The 23,162-nt window shown below is 50.8% G+C and overlaps 1 protein-coding gene across 1 annotated transcript in view; it reads right to left on the bottom strand.

The window, feature by feature from the left end:
• Positions 1 to 8,641: 8,641 nt before the first annotated feature.
• RAP1GAP2 (RAP1 GTPase activating protein 2) overlaps positions 8,642 to 23,162 on the bottom strand; it is a gene marked incomplete at both ends in the record, with an annotated part of 211,514 nt that continues 196,993 nt past the window's right edge. The window contains 7 exons of the mRNA XM_084238203.1: positions 8,642 to 8,710; positions 10,247 to 10,323; positions 13,734 to 13,860; positions 14,360 to 14,477; positions 14,731 to 14,844; positions 17,649 to 17,767; positions 19,716 to 19,853. Of these exons, the coding sequence (XP_084094329.1) occupies positions 8,642 to 8,710; positions 10,247 to 10,323; positions 13,734 to 13,860; positions 14,360 to 14,477; positions 14,731 to 14,844; positions 17,649 to 17,767; positions 19,716 to 19,853 (762 nt within the window). The remainder of the gene's footprint in view (positions 8,711 to 10,246; positions 10,324 to 13,733; positions 13,861 to 14,359; positions 14,478 to 14,730; positions 14,845 to 17,648; positions 17,768 to 19,715; positions 19,854 to 23,162) is intronic.

Here is a 23,162-nt window from a genome sequence, read left to right as displayed (position 1 = left end):
ACAATAGGAAAGAGGTCTGGCTCCATGGTCATGGAGGGAGACCTAGTCCTTTCTATTCTCACAAGAGTAGGGTCGTCCAGCCTCGTTACCCAGTGGATCAGCAATGGTGTCTCTTGCCTTAGTGTTGCCAAGACTCCTGTGGCTGCTGGTGTCTAGAGAAAGGAGCAGCAAGCACAGAGAGGACTGTTGGCCACAGAGCAGCACCATGCTCACTGCAGTGTGAAGACAAGGGGGGCAGAGACCCCAAGGAGGTGACTGGGCTGGAAGTTCTTATGGCATTAACCGAAGGCCACAAGGTAGACTTCACAGCAGGGAGGGAGAAATGGGCCCTGCGTTCCATCTCCCACGGCAGAGAACGTGTGACCAAACAGCGGTGCCTGAACGGCCGCCAAGCAAAAGTAAGCAGTGGAGGGTTGGTTTTGCAGAGGCGAGAACCAAGACAAAGGGAACTTAGACTTCAACCCCAAGCCCCGCACCAATGTGGGCCCATCTACAAATGGGGCATAAATTACAGCCAACCAAAATTTGGGCACATTCACATAGCAGCCGTGAGCCTCTCAAGTCCCCAACAGCTGGGGGTGGAATAACCACGCGCCCCAGCTGCTGTGCCCTGAGGCCCATTCCTCTGCTACTTGGAGCACACCAAAACAGGGCTCCCCACCTGCTGCTCCCACCCAGTGACCGGGGCCTCGGGGACACTAGTTTCAGGCTCATTCTTGGGATGTGCAGGATCCCCATGGTGGGCGACTGTGGCTAAAGGACTCCCTAAGGACATTGGGAACTTTTCTTAGACCGGGGCAGATATAAAAGGTGTTTCTGTGCATAGATAACTGTGGTTAAATGGATACATTGGCCTCAAAACCCACAAGCACAAGAGAGGGGGAGACATCTGATGTTTTCTCTGAGACTTGCTTTTATAGACTCAGAGGCGGTTGGAGGCTTGAGCTGGAGATACAAAACTGAGGGGACACAGGAGCCTGCTCACAGAAATTCAAGACTCCCTTTACCTGAAGCAAAGCCTCTGCACGCTTCAGGTACGAAAGTGCCAACTCCAGCCAAGTCCGCATTTCTTTGCCCCTAACTGGCTCTTTAGCTGCTAAAATTTAACACCTTCACTCTCCACCTCAGTCCCCAAAACCTATATAAATAACCTTATTTCCTTTCTTAATTGGGGGGTAATTTGAGTTTATAGCCTGCCTTCTTGCCAATGAATTAGCAATAAAACTTCTCTCTCTTCTCAAAAGCCCTGTGTGATAACCTGGTCTGGCACTTTGGGCAGAGAACCCGGTACCAGGTAGCACGACTTGCTTCCTCCATCTCTCCATCCCTTGCTCAGGCAGGTCTGTATGGCAGCCCAGCAGCTCTCCCAGCATCCCCCAGTTCAGCCCCATCTTCTCACTGGCCTTTCCCTCCTGCATTTCTTTTCCTGTCTCCACGTCTGCTTCTCTGAGCTACCGGGCTGACAGGGTACTCGTGCTAGGGGGCGGGTCTCAAAAGGAGGTCTCTTCTGTGTCTCTCTTCTCTACTCCAACACTGGTTGGAAGTGCAGAGGTGGAGGAGGAGGGGGTATGGATGTGAGGGCAGACCAGTACCTGTTAAAAAAAAAAAGTACCAGATGGAGTTCAACAGGCAAGGATAACTTCATGCAAGGTTATTGCAAGACATTGCACTCAACTCCACGCACAACAAGGACAGTGGGGGGGGGGGGTTAATCAAAGTTTTGGGTGAGGAATTTAAATGGGAAAATACTAAGAGGCGCTTGCTTGCATCTCAGGAAGGGGAAGAGCAACCTGATTGGATGTCAAGGGCTGGGGAAAATTTTAATAAACCTATTTCTCAGGATTCTTTGCTAAAACAGGACTGAGCAGGCCAAGAACAGTCCTGAGGACTGAGCAGGCCAAGAACAGTCCAGTTGAAAAGAAGGGTCTCAAACTTACCTGGCAGGGGAGATCACATGATCACGAAAAGAGGGGTCAGAGGAGCCTCAATACAATTTGGTTCAGGAGGGAGTGCCAGTCATCAGGACACCAGGTCCACCAGACCAGCCTGCCCAGAGTTGAAGTGAATGTGAACTGAAGTTTAAAAGGAACAGGACTGAGTCAGAACCAAAATGAGACTACTTTAACTACTGATAGTTACTGCAAAGTTAAAGAATTGGTTGTGATGCTGGTGTTGGAGCTACCCAGAGGGCAAAGAAGAGCTGGCCAGAGCACAGCTGGCAGCATCACTGGACACAGCAGGCCCTGGAAAAATGAGATTGAAAGAAAACCTGAGCACAGCCTGAGGGGCACGCAAAACAGCAGCCCCTGGAGAAGTCCAGTGACTGCTCGAGTTGATGGTCAAGGAGGCGGGAAAACCGATTTCAAAAGTTCTAAGAGCGAGCTCCTAGCCTGGAGCAGAGGCCCATCTTACGGAAAAGAACGTCAGCACAGACACTGAGGCAGGGGAGCTCGCAGTGCTTAGGAGGGTCTGAAGCTTTGGAGAGGCAGCCACTGGCCCACTGGATGGCATCTGGGCTTCCACTGCATTTTCCCACAAGGCAGGAGATGTTTGACCTCCGCAAAGGCTCTGGAGAATCTGTGATCCCCGGCTTCTGGGAAGAAGGCTTGAACCCAGGACACAGCCAACCACAAGGTGCAGATGGGCACGGGGTGTTTATGTGCCTCACTGGCAGCCACAGTTCCAACAGATGGATCCTAAAACTCTGAGAAACTCTTCCAAGTCTCATGAAGGCTGAAACCATACACCCACATGAGGCAACACGTTGCAGGGATATGATGACAGCAGGCCGCACGCTGCAGGCACGGGCCCCAGGACAGCCGCTCCAAGGAGAGCAGAGAAACCAGAGCTGGAATGAACTTTGCAGTATGTTCCCAGAGCCCCACCGCCCAACACTTACCTGCATGTTGAGGTCAGCATGTAAATACATCACTGGGATTCCAGACTGACAGTTGATGGATACTTAAAGTAAATGGAGAAAACAACAACATGTGCCTTAATGAGGTAATAGTTCTGCTGTGAAACTTGTTTTGGAACTTGGAGTTTGGTCCAATGCAATTGATACAATAGAGGAAAAACTGAGTACACTCAAATCGTATGTTTGTTTATGCAACTTGTCCCTGAGGAATTCTATGTGACCACAGCAAACTGCACCCAGCTGAACTGAGCTGAGTAGGAACACACAAAACCCGCGTGCACACACCTCAAACACCTGCCAGCTTTGATAGCACATCATGTGTCACAAGCCGCACCCACCCACATCTGGTGTCACCACTGTCTGTCCGATTCCAGAAAAGCTCTCATCCAGCCTCTTCACGCAGCAACCCTTCCAACTTCCACAATCAAACTTCAAGTCTGTTTCAAAGCAAAATGCCATGTTCACTGCAATATTTATGTATTTCTCAAGCATTTGTCATGAGTAAAATTGGGCTGCCAATTTCATTGAGCACCTACCTTATTTTTATGTGTCACTGACAAGTTTTCTAAGCATTACATCTTTAGCCCTATTTTTTCCATAAGCCCTGTAGTTGCACAATTTTGTAAAACGTTGTGATTTTTAGGAACAAATATGTTGCTCTAGCAGAACTGAGTGCATGTGAATACTGAGCATGGTAAGCATTCAACAAATGTCAGTTGCTATTAGTTATTATCATAATAACAATTATGACTGAACTTCTGGTGCTTGAACTACACTTGTCTTGTTTTTTAAAGCTCTCTCCAAACTCTGAACTCATTTTTATCCTCATATTTTCCATATGGATTATTTTTCTGGTTATAGATAAAAGAAACTGCAAACCTAGGAAAGTATTTTGCTGAAGACCACACAACCAAGTCTCAACAGATAAAGTCCTATCACTTACCATAAAATTCCTTAAGAAAAACAATGTAGATTTACTTCTAAATTTACATCCAAATATTGTAAAGCAAAGTATACTTAAGAACTTTGGAAGTCAAAGGAGAACAGGAGAGAGGGAATTTAATCATGAAAGAATCCTACAGCAGTGAATAGGACTCTGGAAAGAAAATGGACAAAAGGAAGAAAAGTGCAGGGTGGAAACGAATGAATTGAAGGAATCTCAGCTCATCTGATTACAGAGCTCAAGCAAGTAACAGGACTGAGTGGAATGCCCCAGGTGTAAACAATAGGGAGTGGTGGGGACTGTGGGACACGCAATGTCCCAGGAAAGGAGCAGCCTCTAGTGAGCTCTGAACAATTAGCGCCACTGCTAAGAAGTGGGTCAGTATCTGATTTTTAAGAGAAGCAGAAAATTCAGATTTTATGTGAAATATCTAATTTTTTAAAGTTTTAATTATGGTCAGTTTGTGGGGCTTGGGGTTAAGGTTTTTAAACTTCAGAAACTACTTCAAACACTTTTCAGGTCCAGATAACACATCTGCAGGCCCACTATGACCTGCAGGCTACCAGCATTCAAGCCTGGGGAGTTGAAGGGCGGTGCTCAAGCTTAGGGGCCCCAAGCAAAGAAGTTTGAACACTGATGGACACAAAATATGTTATTTATTGTCAATTTCTGCAAAGACACATATAAGCAACAAAATATACATTTGTGGGCCTTTTAGAATTTGTTTTATACATTAACAAATACAATGTGGTAACATAGCAATAAATTAAATGTACACTATTTACATTACATAGGCAGTTGGGGTCTACAGATCACCTCCTCCCAAAGAAGAAAGAAAGAAAGGTTAATCGTCACACAAATCACCCTTTTCAAGTTGCACTTCTTAGGTTCTATCACACACAGAGAGCTCTTCACACTTACATAACAGCACTCCCCGCTGGAGTGTGGCAAGGTAACACCTGCAACAGGGGAGAGCTGGCACACATGCAGGAAGCAGGGGTTAACCCTTCCAAGCAGAAATGTCACAAAATCAAAGACAACGGGGTTGAAATTCCAGTCTTCCAGCAAACATCCTCTCTCCAGGGCTGGTAAGGCACCCAAGAGACACTGCCCCAACAGCCTCTCAGGAGACAGGGCTCACTGTCTTTGCCCCTGCAGGGATGTCTCCTTCCTTCCTAAGGGACACAAGACCCAGCTGAACTGGGGAAACGTGGGTTTGGAGGCGGGTTAAAACAGATAGCAGAACCTGTAGGAAAGTGCCCCAGCCAGTCCTACAAGACCATACCTTGACAAAATTCACTGACCCACCCCTCACCTTTGAGAACAGGACAGCAATGAGCCGGGGAAGAGCCATGAGCTCTAGGAGCATGGCTGACTGTCTGCTCCCTGCTGGAGCAGGGAGCCATAATATCTACTCGCACCCCGAGCACCCCAAGACAATGGACTTGTTTCTACTGACTCAGAATTGAACGAAGAAGGTAGTGTTGAGTTGGCACTTAACTTAAAGGGCCAGTGAAAGAAAGTGATAAGGGCTCTAGTCTTGCCTCTTCATGTGAACCTACATTTCATTAACCAGCTCTGTTTGAAGATCAGGGGGAACTGAGATTTCTCTCTTACCACCGACGGGGAAATCAAGGGTTGGTTAATTACATTTTCACCCTGATCCCACCACCAAGACAGACCAGAGTTGAAAAACCAGTGTCAACAGAATCTCTTTCCCTCCTTGTTTTCTTTGCTCAAGCCACATCTAAACCCCCAGGATCCTCGCCAGGAAATCCATAAGAATCACTCCTGCTGAAAAGAACAGAGACCAAGGCACCCCCTCCCCCCCCACACCCTTGACTGCTGATACTTCCCAGCCAGTGCTGAGGCCCCAGCAAAACTCAGTGCCCCAGATTACAGCCACTTGTCAACCAGCCAGGTAGGCTGTCCTGAAGAAAGGCCCTGGGTGGCAGGCTCTACCCCGGGCTATGCCACTAGCTGGCTGTGTGACCTCAAGCAAGTCATTTTCCCCTCACTGGGCCTCAAGTTTCCCATCTGAAGATGACACAGTTAGGTTGGGTGTCACAGGGGCCAAAGAGGACAAGACATCAAGATGATGCCGACAAGGCTGAGGCAGAATGTTTTTCAAGAAACATGATTTTCCATTCATTGGCATAGACAGAAACTCTAGCTAAGACTTTCTATCTCGAGCTTTTTCTGTGCCTGTTTTTAAGCATCAACTGCATCGAGGCATATGGAGCCCTACAAAGCCTGAAGAGGTATCATTCCGTTCATGAGTCAGGGGCGGTTCCCAGAGCCAGAGAGAGGTGCAGACACAGCTCCCGTGAGCAGCTCACCAGTGGAAAGCCGCAAATGCCAGCCAGCGGGGCAGCAAGCACCATCAGGTTGTCTAGTCACAGGGACCCATGAGGCTTCAGCAAATCTTTGAGCCCCAAGACTAGGAGCAGCAGTAAAAGGAAAGGCATCTTGAATCGGAGCTGATGCAAGCGGAGCGTGGGTGAAGCAACCCTCCCGGATTCAAGCTGCCTTCCCCGCGGTCCAGAGAGGCGAGGGAGCCTGCCCTGTCCTTGTTCCCCACCTCCTCCCCTCGGCCTTGGAACCCCAGGAGGGCAGGCCATGCACACCGTAAGCCACAGAATGGACTTTCTAGTGATAGTGACACAGGACCCAGAGGGAGAGACATTTCAGGTGCTACTATTCAAACGCCTTAGGGGGGCGTGCCTGCACCTCTCAGTTTACGGGGACACCTACAACCATTCTGGCCACTCCCAGGATGTGGGGATTGCGGGGAGAACAGACAGAGCAGGGGAAAGGTGGGGATGAGGTTCCAAAATGGGAGAGCGTGGGGACAAGCTGGAAACTTCGGGGGACCCCCGACTAGGACGCAACACAGCACAACGCCCAAGCCGCGGTAAACGCCGGCCGCCAGAGAAGCAAGCCGGGACCTGGAATAGCTTTTAAAGAATGCAGCATGACCTTCCAGTTCCTTCCGAAACCCGGCCAACAGAGCCCTCCCTGCCAGAATCCACGGGCCTCCTTCCAGTGGGTGGTGCCACAGTGGTTTTAATAAAAGCTTAACAGACATTTTGTTGACCTTCTAACTAGAATAGATTTTACTGGACTAATACTTTTGAGTAAACACGTTTCCTAAATACTACAAGGAGAAAGGTCCTCCAGGCCTACAAATAGGATCCCACAGAGTCACCATGAGTAGGGGATAGAAGGATCAAGGTTTCTCTCTAATGGTAAAAGCCATGAAGAAACTGCCACATCAGTGGGGAGAAAGAAAAAAAAAAGTTTAACATTTAGATGCCTTGACTTGGGACTAGGCCCAGATCCCAATGCAAATAAAGCATTTGGTTGGAAATCCTAGTCATCTGCTCATTATAACAGGAGCCCGGCCAGCATCCCCCGGCAGCCTGGTGTCACGAGGCCCCATATGCACCTAAAGCTGCAGCACCTCCCAGAATCTGCTCTTCAGACTGCTTTATTTGGAGAACCCCCTACCTTAAGCCCTACTAGGCCAGAAGCAGCCTCGGCCTGTCACACTGCAGACTCGGAATGGTGAGAACTGTGGGGGAGGCTGCTCCTCAGAGAACCCGCTGGCTCATCTGGATGAAGGAGGCGCTGACTGAGGCACAGGGCTTTGGTGTCTGAACCCCACCAGCTGGGGTCCAGGTTGCAGAATCCCACAGATGTAACAATTGCCTACAGACCTGAAGTTGGAAAGGGTAAGAGGATTGAGGTCAATGTCTGGACACAGTCCAAGGGCACAATAGCTGGAAAGGGCCCCCCAGCAGCACTGGGCCTCCATGGGTGCCAGGAACTTAAACTGCAGGACACTGCGCCATCCCTACACCAGGTCTCCACTCACACATCAGTCTGCCCAAATTTGACAAGTCAGCCCCACCTTGACTCCCCCACTAAGGGGAGGGCTCAAGTCTCTCTCGATGTCTTGCATGAACCCCATCTCCAGCGGAGACCTAGATCCCTGCCTAGCCTCAGCCCTGAGGTCTTCGTCAGCCAAGGTCCCAGGGCCCACCAGCCTGTACTCCCCAAATTCCTTCTCACCCCTGAATGCCCACCTCTTCGTAGGAAAAAGACCTGCTCACAGAGGAGAGACTGACAGAGGGCTTCTCTCTCAGCAGCCACAAAAGGAGCCTGTGGAACATTCGGTGAGACAAAAAGCTGCAGCTGCCATCAAGAAAGAGACTGGCACCTGCTCCCACACACACCCAGCTCTGTCTCCCCTTCCACAGGCTGGGCTGGCCAAGGTACACTGGCAGCAGGGATGTAGGTAGCCCTGGGAGCGAGGTCAGCAGACAGGGAAGAAGTTTCTAGCACAGAAGCAAACAGGTGTTTGGAAGCTCCAGAGATGTGGGAGCAAGAGAGCTGTTTTTGCCCAAGAACAGCTACAAACCCTGGCTCCTGGCAACGTCCCCCTCCACCACCAGTCACCATGCGCTCCACCACCACTGAGCACACGGCGCTGTCGGCCTCTACTTCCCACCTCACCACTCTCTGCCTCTCTGGTCTCTGACTGAGTCCTGGTAACCAGAGCCAAGTCTTTCCTCCACAGACACAAGGAGATGACAAGTGACTGAAACACACATCACATCGGCGGCCAGGAGCAGGGGGAGTCTGGAGGAATGAGGCCTTGTCCAGAGATGGGGAGGGGCTCGCAGGGCGTCCTGATGAAGGGATGGTCAGGTAGGAACACAGGGACAGACAGCCAGTCTGGCAAGCAGGTGGCCAGTGGGCCAGCAGTCCTGTGACGGTCAGAGTAGTGGATGGCACCCCCAAAGTGCTGGAATAGGAGCCTTCTCTGAGGCAGAATCAGGGATTCCCTGCAGGAGACAAGGAGGAGGGAGCTGATGAGCAAACACTGGGTAAAGTGAGGGCGAGCACATGTGCCAAGACTATGGGCCACTGAACACGCAGAAGGAGAGTGCCAGGTGCAGGGGCACCAAGAGCAAAGGTGGCACACCCCAGGAAGCTGGGCATAAGCAAGACTGACGGGCAGAGGCACCTGAGCACAGGGTGGGAGCTGGAGGTGTCGGCAGCCCACTGTCACAGGCAGGTGGACATGAAGTGGGCTCAACTGTGCCTCTCCCCTTGATTCCAACTGTGACTCAGACCCCCGAGACCCCTGGGAAGTCAGATGGGCCTCTAGTAAGGTACCAGCAGGCGTGCAGGCGTTGGCGACAAGCTGGATTGATGCTCTGCTCGCTGGAAACCACACCCTCCCCTAGCTGAGGCTGGGCACAGGGGTCCTCTCTGGGGACATCTCACCCAGTGTTTAGAGGGCTAGGGCATCTTTGGACACACAAGGAGGACACCTCTCGGCCCAGAGCCTGAAGACACAAGGAGGGAACGGCTGCCAAAAGCAGGGAGGCAAGGGGGCAAGCTAAGAAAGCCCCCACCCCGGGAGAAAGTGGCTCTGGGCTGCCTGGCTCCTCTGGGGGAAGGAGACCAAGGCAATGAGCGTGACCCAACGCTATCAGGCAACCCTTCACTGCATCAGAGGCCATCGGCCCTCTCCCCCAGCAGACCTGGGCCCCGTTATCCTGGCTTCAGGCCAGAAATGACTGGCCCTGCTTTCTCCAGTCTCCACTAGAGAGATCCTGCTGTAAGGCTTACTGGCCTTTCTCAGGTTGTCAGGCCACTGGTTTCCTGGTTGTTGTTTTTTTTTTTTTAAGATTTATTAATTTATGCATACAAGAACTGGGATACAGGCCAGAGGTGCGGGGGGTGACAGGATTCACCAGAGACAGAGTGGGGAGCAGAACAGGCAGAATGACTGAAGCACACTGCTGAGGGGAGCAGCAGGTGAGACAGGAGAGGTCTGCTGCATCATGTGGGTAGCTCCCTGGCCAGGGATCGAACTCATGCCTGCAGAGGCTGCAGACTGCTTCATAGTGCTGGGCCACCAGGGTGCCCTGGTTTCCTGATCTTAAAGGGACACACCTCCCTCATGGCCACAGCAGGGTGAACGCTTGACTTACCTTTGACAGATGAAGGACTCCTCTTTCACATTAGTGACCCTGTTTCAAGAAGAATCCACATAAGCATTTGAAATAACAGGACAACATAATCCCCACCAACTGCAGCTTCTGAACACTCAGCTCTCCGTAATCTGACAAATTCCGGAAGGGACTCAAGGACCCTGGTGTCAACAGTCCACAACTCTTATCTGCATGTCCAGGGATGTGGCCCCAACACAGGAAGTGTGGCAAAGGTGGCCGGCAGCTGCCAGGATGATGCCTCAGCCTGTGGGGACCCACAGCATCAGCCGTGATCTGACCAGAAATTTCCAGAGGACTGGAATGTGGGATATGGGAGGCTCCCCGTGGTCCCCACTCCTCACCCCCCATGATCCTTACCGCACTAGAGTTGGCATGACTGAGCTTATCAAAGCGGAATTTCAGGTTTGACCTTGGGGAGTTTCTGCTTTTGGCATCTAGGAAAAAGAAGAATGCCATGAGAAGAGGGAGGGCTGCAGAGGTTACCGAGGTGCAGTGTGTGTGTGTGTGTGTGTGTGTGTGTGTGTGTGTGTGTGTGTGTGTAAGAGAGAGAGAAAGAGAGAGAGATTAAGATACTGCAGGGTGCCCTGCCTCCAACAGGCCTTCTAGCTGACCTGCACCTACACTTGAGAGCCAACTCTTTGATTTTTTTGAACTATTGTGAGCTGGGATTAAATAGAGTCATTTTTTACAGTTACATAAGCTTACAGCAAAATGAATTATACACATCAAAAGTACTAATAAACTCATCAAAATTCACTTCCTAGTGACTTCATGACATTTCCCATTATCGAGTCTCTTCAGCTAATTTAGGTCCACTGTATCTGCGTGGTAATGTCCACTCACTCTCAGAGACACCTCCGCGGTCAGCCGCTGAAGACCAGGCATGGTTAGGGGTACCCATGCCACAGAAATCAGCAACTGCTACAGATCAGGGCTTGATTGATGGCTTTGTTGTCCAGACTTAAGAAACTAATGGAGAAGATGTTCATATAGCAGATTAAACTTGAAAATGTATTCCCTGTAAACATCACATTATGATTAGTACAAAAAATTAAACACTCTTCCCCTATTTGAAAAGTATTAAAGAGGTTGTCTGTGTCATTGACACAATAATCCCAATCACCACTCATGCTGGAACCACATGAGCTCTTCATCTGCAGCCTTAGGTTGGCCACAGACTCCAAGGTTAGGCAAATATCAATAAAAGTGTTTTGTAAGACTCTATGGGCTGTATGAGATTTACAGTAAAGGATAGTGTATGTTACTATTTGTAAACTTCAGAGGCTTCCTATCAGCAACATTTACAGTAAACGTTCACTTCGGGCCAAGGGAGCAGCAGGAGAGCCAGCTGTTCCACGTATACCAGCATGCCACTGGCCTGGGGCATTTGGCTTTCTGGTTTGCCTCTGGCCAAGGGAATGTGCAGCTCGGTACAGTCCACCTAGGTGCTGCCGATCTACCTGTGAAACCTCACAGTGAAGGGCTCTACTCAGCTCTGTGAATACCTTTCAGTCTGACCCACCAGACCCCTCCCAGCACCCCAGGACCCCCAGGTATGAAATGATCAAAGGTTGTGACTTCTGAGATTACTGAAGACCTAAGTCAGGCCCTCCCAGACCACCTCCCTCTCCTCTGCCCTGTCCCTCCCCAGGCACAGTTGAAAGTCTATGGCAGGTTTCCAGCTCTCTGCAAGCTCACACTGGTCCTGTGGGCACAGAGCACGACTTCCATGGGGCTGGAGGGTGAGGTAACCCCTCTGGGCTGAGGATTATGAGCCAAGAGCTGTGCCTTGGGATGAGCACTGGGCAGGAGGTCTCAGACGCCTTCCAGGTCCCTCTTGGCTCGGAATCACCTTCAGTAAGTTGCAGGCGTTCTCTGAACTTCCCTTTATTTAAAACCTAATTTATCATGGTATTTATTTAGCACCAAGTAGGACGTAAGCTTGGTTACAGATTTTTTCATTCATATCTTCAAAATTTAATTAAGTCTTTTTTTAAAAAAATCAGGGACTTTGTACCACCACCCCACCTTACAGATGAGGAAACCGAAGCTCAGAGGTGGGCCCGGCAAGGTAGCAGGAGGGATTAGAACCCAGTTCCTGGGCTTCCCAGCCACATCAGGATGGCTGGAACTGCAGTCCTCCCTTTAACCCCACAGCACATATCTCCTGTGCCCACATTTCCTCACATGAGAACCCCAGAAGCACATCAGCATAAACCACTCCATTAGCCCACTGGCCCACTCTGAGTTTCCATCATTTAGACAAGTTTCTCAACTTTAGCCTACTCACATTTGGGGCTGAAAGCTCCTTGTTTGGGGTTGGGGGTCCTGTATTTTTAGGGTATTTAGCAGCATCCTTGACCTCTGACCACCAGCTGCAATGCCCACACACAATCATGAAATCAAAGATGTCTCTACACTTTGCCATATGTGCCCTGGGGAGCAAGATCACCCCAGTTGAGAACCACTGGTGATACTACTGTTTAATTGCTGTTATTGAACAAACACGTAGGTTAACAGTTCTAAGTCTCTTACAAATATAAACTCATCTTAATTTTCACACAGTCAAACATGAGGTAGAAACTACTCCCCCCTCCATTTTGTTGCATGGGGAAACTGAGGCACAGAAAGGTTCAAGAAATTGCCCAGTGTCACATCACCAGTAGGTATGAGATCCAAAATCCAAACCCAGGCTTCAAAGTCCTACACTTTCCTCCTCCCCCATTATGCCACCAACTTGAGGATGGGGCCAAGGCTTTGATTTATGGGTACCGTATATGCTTGCATGGCCCTCAGGCTGCAGCCCTCACCCTCCCCCCAGAACTGGTTCCCAGAACCTTCTACTCTGCTGACTGCAGGGATCAAGAACTTGCTCCCACCCCCTCCTATGAAGACTGAAAGATGTTTACTGCTTGACATCTCTTGAATCCACGTGCTTCTCCCATTGCCCAAGACACCCCAAGATTCACAGCCCCATCACCACCCCTCACTGCTCACAGTGACACCCCTCCCTCCCTGCATGTGTTTCCTACAATCCTTTCCACACTCAGCCAGCTGCAGCACCAAAATGGTCTTCCTCAACCCTAGACAGTTCTTCTCAACTTCAGAGCCTTCAAATGCTGAGACCCTCCAGTGGCTTCCATTGCTGGCAGGATAACACCAAAATCCTCACCAGAACCATGAGGGTCCCACCTGTCGCCCTAACTGCTCTCCCTGCTCTCACCCATCCTTTCCATGCTCTCCAGCTAAACTAAACCATGTGGGGTTCCAGAACACAGCCCCAATTTCCTCCAGGACTCTCATGTGCTGCTTCTTCCACCTTCAAGGCCTGTCCCACCTCTTCCCCTGCAACACAAGCGTCAGCTCTGTGACCCAGCAGCCAGGGCAATGATGGGGTAAGCAAGAGGACAGTAAAGAGCCTCACTGTTGGGATCACACAATTTCAACTCCTCTAGCAAATCTGAACTCTCTGGGTCTCAATTTCCCCATGAGTAAGGGAAGGATAAGAATGCAGGCCTCAACCAGAAGGGGAGAGGGCGAGGTGGGAGCATGGGAGGGAGGGGCCCAATGGAGCAGGAGGTTTATTGGGCTTTGGTGGTGGGTGTGGTGGGAAGACATCCATGTATAGAGGTTTGACCCTACAACTCCTAAATCAAACCAGGGAATATTACCTCAACAAACATAATTGGGAGAAAAAAAGAACGCAGTCCTGCTGAAGACCAGATGAGGTGAGCTAGCAGCAGCAGAGCCCAACACTTGAGACTGAAGCGGAAAGGCAGCAGTGTGGCATGTGCAGCCCCCTCCCCCCCACCCCGCAATACGCACACCACCAGGCGCCACTGACCCGTCGGACTCCGGCTCATGATGATGGGGGTGGCGGCTGCCCCCTGGCTGGGGCTCTCGCTGCTCAGGGACGGGCTGTAGACAAACACCTCCTGCTTGAAAGGCGAGGTTGTGGAAGGCTGGCTGCTCTGGGGAGAGAGGCCGGGTGAGGGGCCAGCCCCACCCCTAAGAGCCCAGGGGGCGGTGGTGCCTAGGCAGGCCTGCGACTGGGCCCCGCCAGACCCTCCAGCCACTGCCTCCCTCTCCCAACTTGAACCTGCCTGCTCTTTCCTTCTTTCTCCAACTCTAACTCCAACCTCCCGCTACCAGAAGTACCTGGCCCAGCCCCCTGGAGCGCTGACATTGTGTCCTCCAGCCAGGAACCCAGTGGTAGGGACTATTCCGTCCGGCCTGACCCTCCACCGCTGCTCCTATGCCTCTCCAAAGGAGACCCCCCACTACCACCGCTGCACCTAGGGCATAGGGGTGGCTGGCTGAGTCACCTCCTGTTTCCAGACCTCTCCTTTTGTCTGCAGGGTCTGGAGTAGGGCTCTGCCCAAGTAGCAACTTAATAATGCACAGAGTAGATGTCTGGCTGGGCCAGGGTGCGCCTTCCTGATCCCCAAGGTAGTCTGGGGCCACACCTACCCCGCTGTCACATTCCTCCATGGCCTCGCCCTCCCCCGCGGTGCTGCTGAAGCTGCTGGTGCTGGAGGAGGAGCGGGAGATGTTGGCTCGGCCATTCTCCTTCAACTTGATGAAGGGCCTGCAGGGACCAGGAAGCAAGGCAGGTCCCCATCATTCACAGAGACTCTCAGACCCTCCCCAGGACCGAGGGCAGTACAGGCCTAGCAGTGAGCCAAGCAGTCCCCCAAAAGCTCCCCACGCCACTGCTATTTGGCTTTTGTGGTCCAGAGTTCCCAAGGCAAGAGATACCCTTCTCAACTAGCCTGGAACAACGAGCATATTTCAGAGCCCCAAGCATTCACATCACCCTCTCCCCACCCTCACTCTCTTACTTCTCCTTGTTGGGGCAGATTTCTGGTGAGCTGGGATTGGATGAGGTCTCAGACTTTATCTCCTGAGAAGAATGCCCACCATCCGGGGTCTTAGGGTTGCTGGATGCACTGTCGCTGAGGAAACGGGGATGAAGAAAAGTGAGGCCAAAAACAGCACCCAAGCCCCACCCCAGCCCCAGGCCTCAGGCAGGGTGGGGCTCTGTAGGTCACAGTGTCCCTGCCCCAGGACCTCAGTTCCCACCCCAGCCGCCTTTCAGGGAAGGTAGCAGGTGACAGGGTGTTCTGCTCCATCAGGGGCTACTCCAGGCTCCTGGATGAGAGTCAACAGCTGCCAGAGTCCTGGCTTGATGCCCTGAACCCAAGTCTGCCCCTTACCCATGCTGGCCATGCGCCTGGCAGAGCTCTAGGTCAAGAGCTAACCACAGAGGGAATGGAAGAGCGGCTGGCACACACGCCACACAGCAGGGAGACAACCCAACACATGTGGACAGGGTGCTGGCAGGCCACTGCCCCACACCCCAGCGGACGCCCTTCTACAGACCACAAACGAGCTTCCTGGAACAGTGCGAGGAAGTGACTGGGCGCTGGTACATGGGCTACTCTCAGCCCAGGACCTGAGGGGCTCTTCCTACTGTAGTTTAACAAAGATCACACACATTGCCCACTATTTGCCCTGTGCCAGTGGGTGAGGACACGATGGCCTGGACCTCAATGTGTTTTTATTTTTACAACAGCTTTATAGAGAAAAGTCCACATACAATTCACCCATTTAAAATACACAATTCATTGTCCTTAGTGTACTCAGAGTTGTAAAGACATCATTATCAAATTTTAGAACAATCCTTCCTTCTAAAAGAAACCCCAAGCTCACCATCATGCCCTACCCCTCCTTCCTCTCAGACCCTGGTGACCACTGATCTCTGTCTCTCTAGATTTGCCTATCCTGGACACTTCATGGAAATAGAATGAAACAATGTGTTGCGGTCTTTTGTGACTGGCGTCTCTCCCTTAACATGATCTTTTGGAGGTTCATAAACATTGCAGCATGTAAGAGTCCTTCCCTCCTTTTTATTGCAAACTATTACTCCAGCTTATGGTTATACCACATCTTACACACCCATTCATCAAGTGAGAGCCATGTAGACTGTGTCCACTTCGGACTATTATGAGTAATGCTGCCATGAACATCTGGATGCTAGTTTTTATGTAGACATCTGTTTTCTTTTCTCTTGCATATGTACGCAGGAGTGGACTCACGGAGCCATATGGTGACTGTGTCTAATCCTCAGAGGAAAAAAACCAACTTTTTTCCACCACAGCTGTATTAGTTTACATTCCCGTCAGCGATAAAAGACTTCCCTTTTCTTCATATACTTGCCAACACTTGTGAATATTTGTCTTTTTTATTCAGCAATCAAAAAAGATAGCCTCATGTCATTTGCAGCACCATGTGTGGAGCTGGAAGGGATTATGCTCAGTGAAATAAGTCAGAAGGAGAAGGGAAAATATTGTATGGGGTTTTTTATAGGAGGAATTATAGGGAAACTGAACAGAGAGTCAAAAAAAAAAAAAAAGACAAAACTTGCAAGCTTTGCAAGCTGACCACAGAGCTGAAGCTCACAGCAGGGATGGGAGGAGGGGTCAAAAAGGGGAGGAAAGAGCACAGGAACTAGGGTGACAGTTCACAGGTGCTGCGGTGGTGGAAGAATTATGGGGACTACACCTGACAGGAGAAATCAAACATTGTACAAAAATGAACAACAATGTAAGAAAAGCAAGTTTAATCAATAAAAAAAAAACTGAAAATACATTTTTAAAATTTTGCCTTTTTCATTATTTCCCTCATGGAGGCACCACATCCCTCAATGCACTCTAAGTCCCTAATGACCTCTCTCCTCCCATCTCTCAGGGCCCAGCCTCCCCAGGGTCTCCTCCTCCCTCACCTCTCATTCCCAGTCTTCATCAAAGGCTCTGCTTTCCCCACTTGTCCTTGGTCACAGGAGTTTCCCAGGCATTTCATGCCCACCCCCGACATCCTGTCCACAGATCCATCCTCAAACATCCTCTTTGCCCTGGTGAACCCCAACTTTCCTTCTCCAGTCAAGACCTCTCTCAGAAGCTCAACACCTATGATTCTAACCACTCAGAATTCCAGACTTCTCTATTGGGAGGGTCCCAAGGACTCACTCACATGTACAGTTTCCAAACAGAGCTTTCCTCCTCCTCCATAAACCTGTCCCTCCTGCTGCATACCCAAGTTCAGGGGAGGGTGCCACCAGCCAGGGCTACGGGCAGACAAGCTGGGAATGTGGAAGCCAGCCTGACCGCCTCCCTTCTCCTCACATCTGTAAGCTTCTGGAAGGTAGATAGGTGTCTCCCGTAGCTCTTGTCTGAGCGCTGAGCCCAGCCCAAGGCAAGCACTCAAGAAATGCTGCTGACTGAATTAAACAACAAATGGGCTCATTGGAACAGAAAGACTACCAACAAAAATAGGCTAAGTATGATGTAATATGAGAGTTGCTTCTAAAAAGAACATTCTAGAAGTCCAAAGGAAGGTTCAATTAACTCTGCCTAAGAGAATATCCCCGTAACAGTGGACATTGACTGAGCAATGAAAAAGGAGGCCAAAGGAAAGCATTCAAGCAATGTTTCTAGTTTTGGTTAAAATGCAACAAAAATAACTTTGAAAAGTCCCATGCAGAGACTGGCCAAATCTCCCTCAATGGATAAAGAGCTGAGTGGGTGACAGGGGAGATTCAGGGTGCAGTGGTGACCAGGATGAAAGGGAAGCCATCTCCTGAAACTGCAAAGGGCCCCTCCCCAACAAGGTGGGGCATCTGCTGATGGTAGCAAAACAACAAAACAGGGAGCTGACAAACACCACATTCGCACTGGAAGGGTGGGGACCTGACAGTTACCATCGTGTCCGGCTGTCCCCTTGGGCTTCAGAGCCTGTGTGCAGGCGGGGGAAGAGGCCCGACCGCCGCTTGATGGGGCTCCGGGACTGGTTCTTCGCTGTTGCCACCGCCACTGGAGGCTGCGGATGAAACCACCAAAATGAGTGCTCATACCCCAAACCCAGATCCCCTTCCCCTTATCCCCTTTCTGGTCTGCACATAGCTCCTGCAATCACCCAACAGGTCTGGAGGAGCTCCCACAAAACAAGAAGACAGAAGGAAGGTAAGGCCGCAGGTAATAAGGCACTACAGGCCAGAATTCCTGGAGGAACATGGGGTCAAGACACCCTAACGAGAGCCCATACACTGAGGGAGAACAAGATGATTCAAAGGTCACAGAGTGAGAACCACAAAACTGCAGGTCTTTAGAGGAAATGGATCCAACCTCTTGCTTTACAGAATAAGAGGCTGAGGGATGAAGGGATTTGATCAAGGTCACACAGGGGCAGCATGAAGACAGGAAGTAGGGCTTTACATCTATGGTTCACAAATAAATAGATTCAAGCTGAGTGTCACAGTAACGAGACAGAATGAGAAGAGCAGCACCAAGTCTCCACGCATGCACAGGCAGGAAGAGCCCACCAAGATGTGGTTCTGCTTGAGCCACGTGTGCGGGAACAATGAAAGTGGGAGATGGGAGCCCACCAGGCCTGTAACCCTGGTCCCAACTTCTGCCATTCAGTGCTGTGCAAACTTGAGCAAGGTGAGAAACTCTGGGCCTCAGTCTCCTTCTCCACAGAATGGGACTAATTGCCCTGCTCACTTCACTGGCCTTTGCAGAGGAACAAAATATTAACTTTGAAAATATTTGGTAAATTAAATGCAGACTGTGAAACCAATTATAATACCAGTTACTAGTATCATGATAGGCAAACTCTGCTGTTGAAAGAAAACTCTGGTCTACACAAACCTAAAGTCAGTTGTATTGTGTAAAGGACTGTTGCTCAATTCAAAAAATGAGTAAATAAAGGGGTGGGTGGGGTGGGGTGGGTGGAACCTAACTAAACGGTTCCTGCACTTGGCCAGGCCCTGGTGCAAACAGACGGGACCCCACCCCCGACCCGCCACCTGCCAGGCTCTCACTCCCTGGGAACTGCACACACAGTAGTGAAGAAAAAAACTTTGGATCAGGGAGACCTGCACTCAATTCCTGCTCTTCCTCTTAACCGGGTGAACTTTATCATGTTAGTTAAACCCTCTGGGCCTCCTTCTCCTCCAGTGTGAAAAGGAAAACGTGTCAGTACCTGCCCTCAGAAAGCTGTTAGAGCAACCACAAGATAAAGTCTGTTTTTGGTGGTGGGTGTGGTGTGAAACATGAAGTTATAAATAGTGCACCTGAAGGCTACACAGTGTTGTAAACTGTTATCTCAATTTAAAAAACAAAACAGCACTATTAAAAAAGTTTTTAAAGGAGTAACTATACTGAGAAATGACATGGAAAGTGCTCAATGCTTGGCCCTTTCAAAACTCTACTTGCCAAAAGTACTGCCTTACAGAGCATCTCAGAATGTTACGTATTAGTGATGCAGTCAGCACATTGACGCTGAGTTAATAATTCTTTACATTAAATTCTGTCTGCTGGGGACAAAAAGATAAAGCCCATGAATTACTGAGCTCAGTGACTGGCGCAGCAAGCTCGGGCAGCTACTGCTATTATTAGTAACAAGGCTTGGTCCTGGCACTGCTTCTTACTGCCATAGGCCCCACCCACCTGGGGAGAGAAATGTGCCCCACACCCACTTTGCAGGGTTGACCCAGAGGAGGAGGCCCCCCGTGGAGGAACTCAGAGGAGGACAGCAGGATTGCTTCTAGGCGGGGTCACACCTAGTCTGCCAGGGAGGGAGGCACCCATGGAGCTAGGATTGCAGGCCCCCCAGTCACCTCAGGGTCCCTCTGTTCCCCAACATGCCCCACCACAACCCCATCCCCCTCCAGTCGCTAAGGCCCTCCTCTGAGGCCTGCCCCCCCCCCCCCCCGCAACCTTCCCCCCCTCCCCACCAGGGCACACACACTGCCCAGAGCACTCACTGAGAAGGTAGTCTTGGTGACCTCCATGCTGTTGTGGGAGATGCCCCCGCTGAGGCTGCCAGGGATGCCCGCACTGTGCTGCTTCTTCTGGCTGCTCACCATGGTCTCCATGGAGTGACTGCGCACACGGATGGCCCTCTGCAGACAGAGCAGGTGACATGGGCTTAAGGGCTAGAGCCTGGCCCCTGCCCCAGCTGACCACGCCCTCTTGGTGGTGTCCACATGCACAGGCAGGAACACTTGTGTGCTCGCACACACACATCCTCTCTGAGCCCCACACTGTAATCACTAGTTTGCAGAGGATTTTCACATCTTTTTCCTATGGCCTGGACATGGGTGGCTCCTTGCACCAGCCAGCAGCCAGCAGGAGACCAAGGGGTCAGTGCCCCAACCTCTTTCCACCACAGAGGTTGTTATCCCCATTGCACAGTTAAGGAAAGTGAAGTTAGGGCAACTCACTGAACCCATGTGACCCTGGCCTAGTTGCCAACCTCTCTGAGCTGCTGCTTCCTCATCTGTGAAATGGGAACAGTATGTTACACACAGAAAGACATGAGGCAGAGGAGTGTCAGTCATGTGCCTGACTCCTATTTGACTCCTTTTTTCCAGAATGCTTCTCCCAGCTCTCTACACTTGAACATGGGCTGTCCCTTCTGCAGCATGCCCGCATGCTCTGTGCACCCTGGACACCTCTGCCTCTGGTGACCAGTGCAAGAAGCTCTCACCAACCCGCACACCAAGCCGCCCCTCACACTTAGGGACACTGAGAGCACTGCCAGTGCCAGCCCCACCCCATACAGCTGCTGGAAGAGGAGACATGGGCTCAGACTGGATGTGGGGAGCAGCTCACAGGGCCCAGAGCTGTTCAGGTCACCAAAGAGCCAGAGGCATGTTGGCAAACACTCAAGTGTCCAGGAGGGGACAACCAGGATGGCCAGGGAGCCATTGGAACAGGCGCACAGCTGAGAGGAGCTACAGGATGACTGCTGAGCCCACAGCACAGAGACCCGGCAGCGAGGACCACCCTTCAGGATGCACTGCAGCCTGCAGTGCCCAATGAGAGCCCCCAGGGAGTGACCCTAGAGAGGCAGGTCCCAGGTGCACCCAGGGGACGATTTCCTGACAAGGGCCACATGGATGATGTGCTCTAGTTCAGGAGGCCCTCGAAGATGACATGAGAGTTCCAGGAAGGGAAGTTTCTCTCAGTATCACAAGCCCTCATATCACATCCCTATGATCATTTGTGTGGTCACTCAACAACACATCCAGGCGGCAGTGCTGCTCAGGGATGCAAACCACAAATGCTGGGGTTGGGCTGCCAGGATCTTCAGCTGAGCTCTCCCCGCCAGCACCCCTAGCTGAGGTCAGGGTTACTAAGCGTCTCTGAGACTTATCTGCAAAACGGTTGGAGGGTATCCCCACCATGGGTCGCTGTGCGAATACATATGAAGCTCTTGGCAGCTGAGGCACCTCACATGCCAGCCCACAGATGCCTCATGAGGAGGAGCGAACTCCCTTTCCTCCCATGAAGCATGGAGGGACAAGCTGAGGCTCCTTCGACAGCAAGGTGGTTCCTCGAAATCAGCAAGAATGCTGCTCCCAGCCCAAAAGGAAGTCCCCTGGGGTTGCTCCACAAGGTCAGGAATTCTCCAAGCTGGGAAAGGTGAAGGACTACCTGCCCGCCTTTCTTTCCCAACAAGGGACACCGACTCAGGAAGGAGACCATTTGTAAAGATGACTTGTCTGGAAATGAATATTCTTGTGAAGGAAGCACCGAGCCTTCTGGCCTAGTGTCCATGATGTCATCCAGGCTCTCCCACTGGAGACCTTGAGGAACATCATCTCTCGAACACAAAACAGCTGCCTGCTGACACTTAGCAACAGTGCGCTGCAACATGGTGAAAGTGGCCAGCATGGTCTAGTCACTCCATCATCCACAGATCACTTCAGCACGTAGCCTTTGGAAAATTGAGAAAAGGAAAGGGGTGCCTCACTCTGAGTATCCCATGAATCTCAGCACCAGGTTCCGAAGGCACGTGCTGCCACCACTATCCTCACTAGCAACAACATGGCCACTCGCCATTTATGTTCTGACAGAGTCCTCACCCTTTGCACAAAGGATGTGGGCAAAAAGCTACGTGTTATGGTGCCTGGCCTACTGAGTGCCAAGAGAAAGGACAGCCATGGTAGTCCAGAGGAGGCAGGAGAGACAGGCAGGTGAAGGCTTTGCATGGGCCTCAGACCCATGCAGACCACCTGGCCGTCTCCCACACAGCACCTTGCACGGCCAGGTCACACTTCAGCTCCTTCCACTTGTCTTCACAGGGATGAGTCACCCGATGCTTTCAGAGCCACCTGTTCTGAAGCCTGCTCTTTGGAATAAATCTTCTAAGCAAGAGCTTCAGTCTTGCTGTTTCTAGACCTCAGAGTCTTCCACGTCTATTTTCTATTTCACACAACTCTCCTAGCTGTCTTCAAAGTCCCCTATCCTTCCAGTTAATTATCTCTGGACCCATAGCTGTCCTCTGTCAGCATTATTTCCAAACCTTTGGGACACTTTTAATTTTCCCTTTTGAGGGGCTGAGAAAAGAGGGATGGTGTCTTTTTCTCATTATCTGCTTTTGTCATTTCATTTCAGCTGGCATTTTAACACCTGGTAACTCCAAGGAGGGAGCAAGTACACCTCACTTCCCGACAAATGGGTTTTGTGAGTTGTTTCAATTTAACAAATTCAGCAGAAGGGACGCAGAAAGCAGAGCTACAGTAAGGGAGGCCGCCTATCTGTACTGGGCACGCCACTCCAGAGGCAGGGGCCCTCTGGAGAAAGACGCTCATTACCAGCCTGCTGCTATAGCTCCTGAGCAGAAAGTATTCTGAGTTCCAGAAAGGGGTCTTCTGTCCCCCTAGAAATATAAATAAAGGATGGGAGCTGATGGAGAAGGAAATATTCCCCTACATCTTCTCTCCCACAGAGCACAACTTGCGTCCAAGAGCTACGAGCCTCCCAGCCTGAGGGTACTTTGCTAAGGACACTACAGTGATGTGCCTCTCTGGCCACTAGGGGGCAGACCAGACCAGTGCATTAACTATCACGGGCCCTCAAAGGCTGGGAGAGGGTCGGCGTAGGTGGGGGTTCTGCCTTCTCCCTGGTCCTCCAACATCCCTCTGAATCTCGAGGTCGATGAAGCATTGGACTAGCTCAGTGTTTTTCAAAATGTGGCTCTTTATACCTATCATCACTTTTTCATTTCATTACAGACCAATAAAAACTTCATCAACAGCTGTCAGTGGCTGACAATGGCATTAGAGAACAATAGTCTAGAGATCAGGTTTTTTTCAAAGGTGAATCATATACAGCTCCTTAATAAAGAAAATAATTCTTGCAAAAGACACCAAGAAAGTATCCACATACCCCCAACACCAGTGACCCCATGGACTGCCTTTCCT

Source organism: Talpa europaea, assembly GCF_964194135.1.
Source record: "Talpa europaea genome assembly, chromosome: 7".
Classification (NCBI taxonomy): domain Eukaryota; kingdom Metazoa; phylum Chordata; class Mammalia; order Eulipotyphla; family Talpidae; genus Talpa; species Talpa europaea.
Note: the sequence above shows the minus strand (reverse complement) of the source record. Positions and strands in the feature narration are given on the sequence as shown.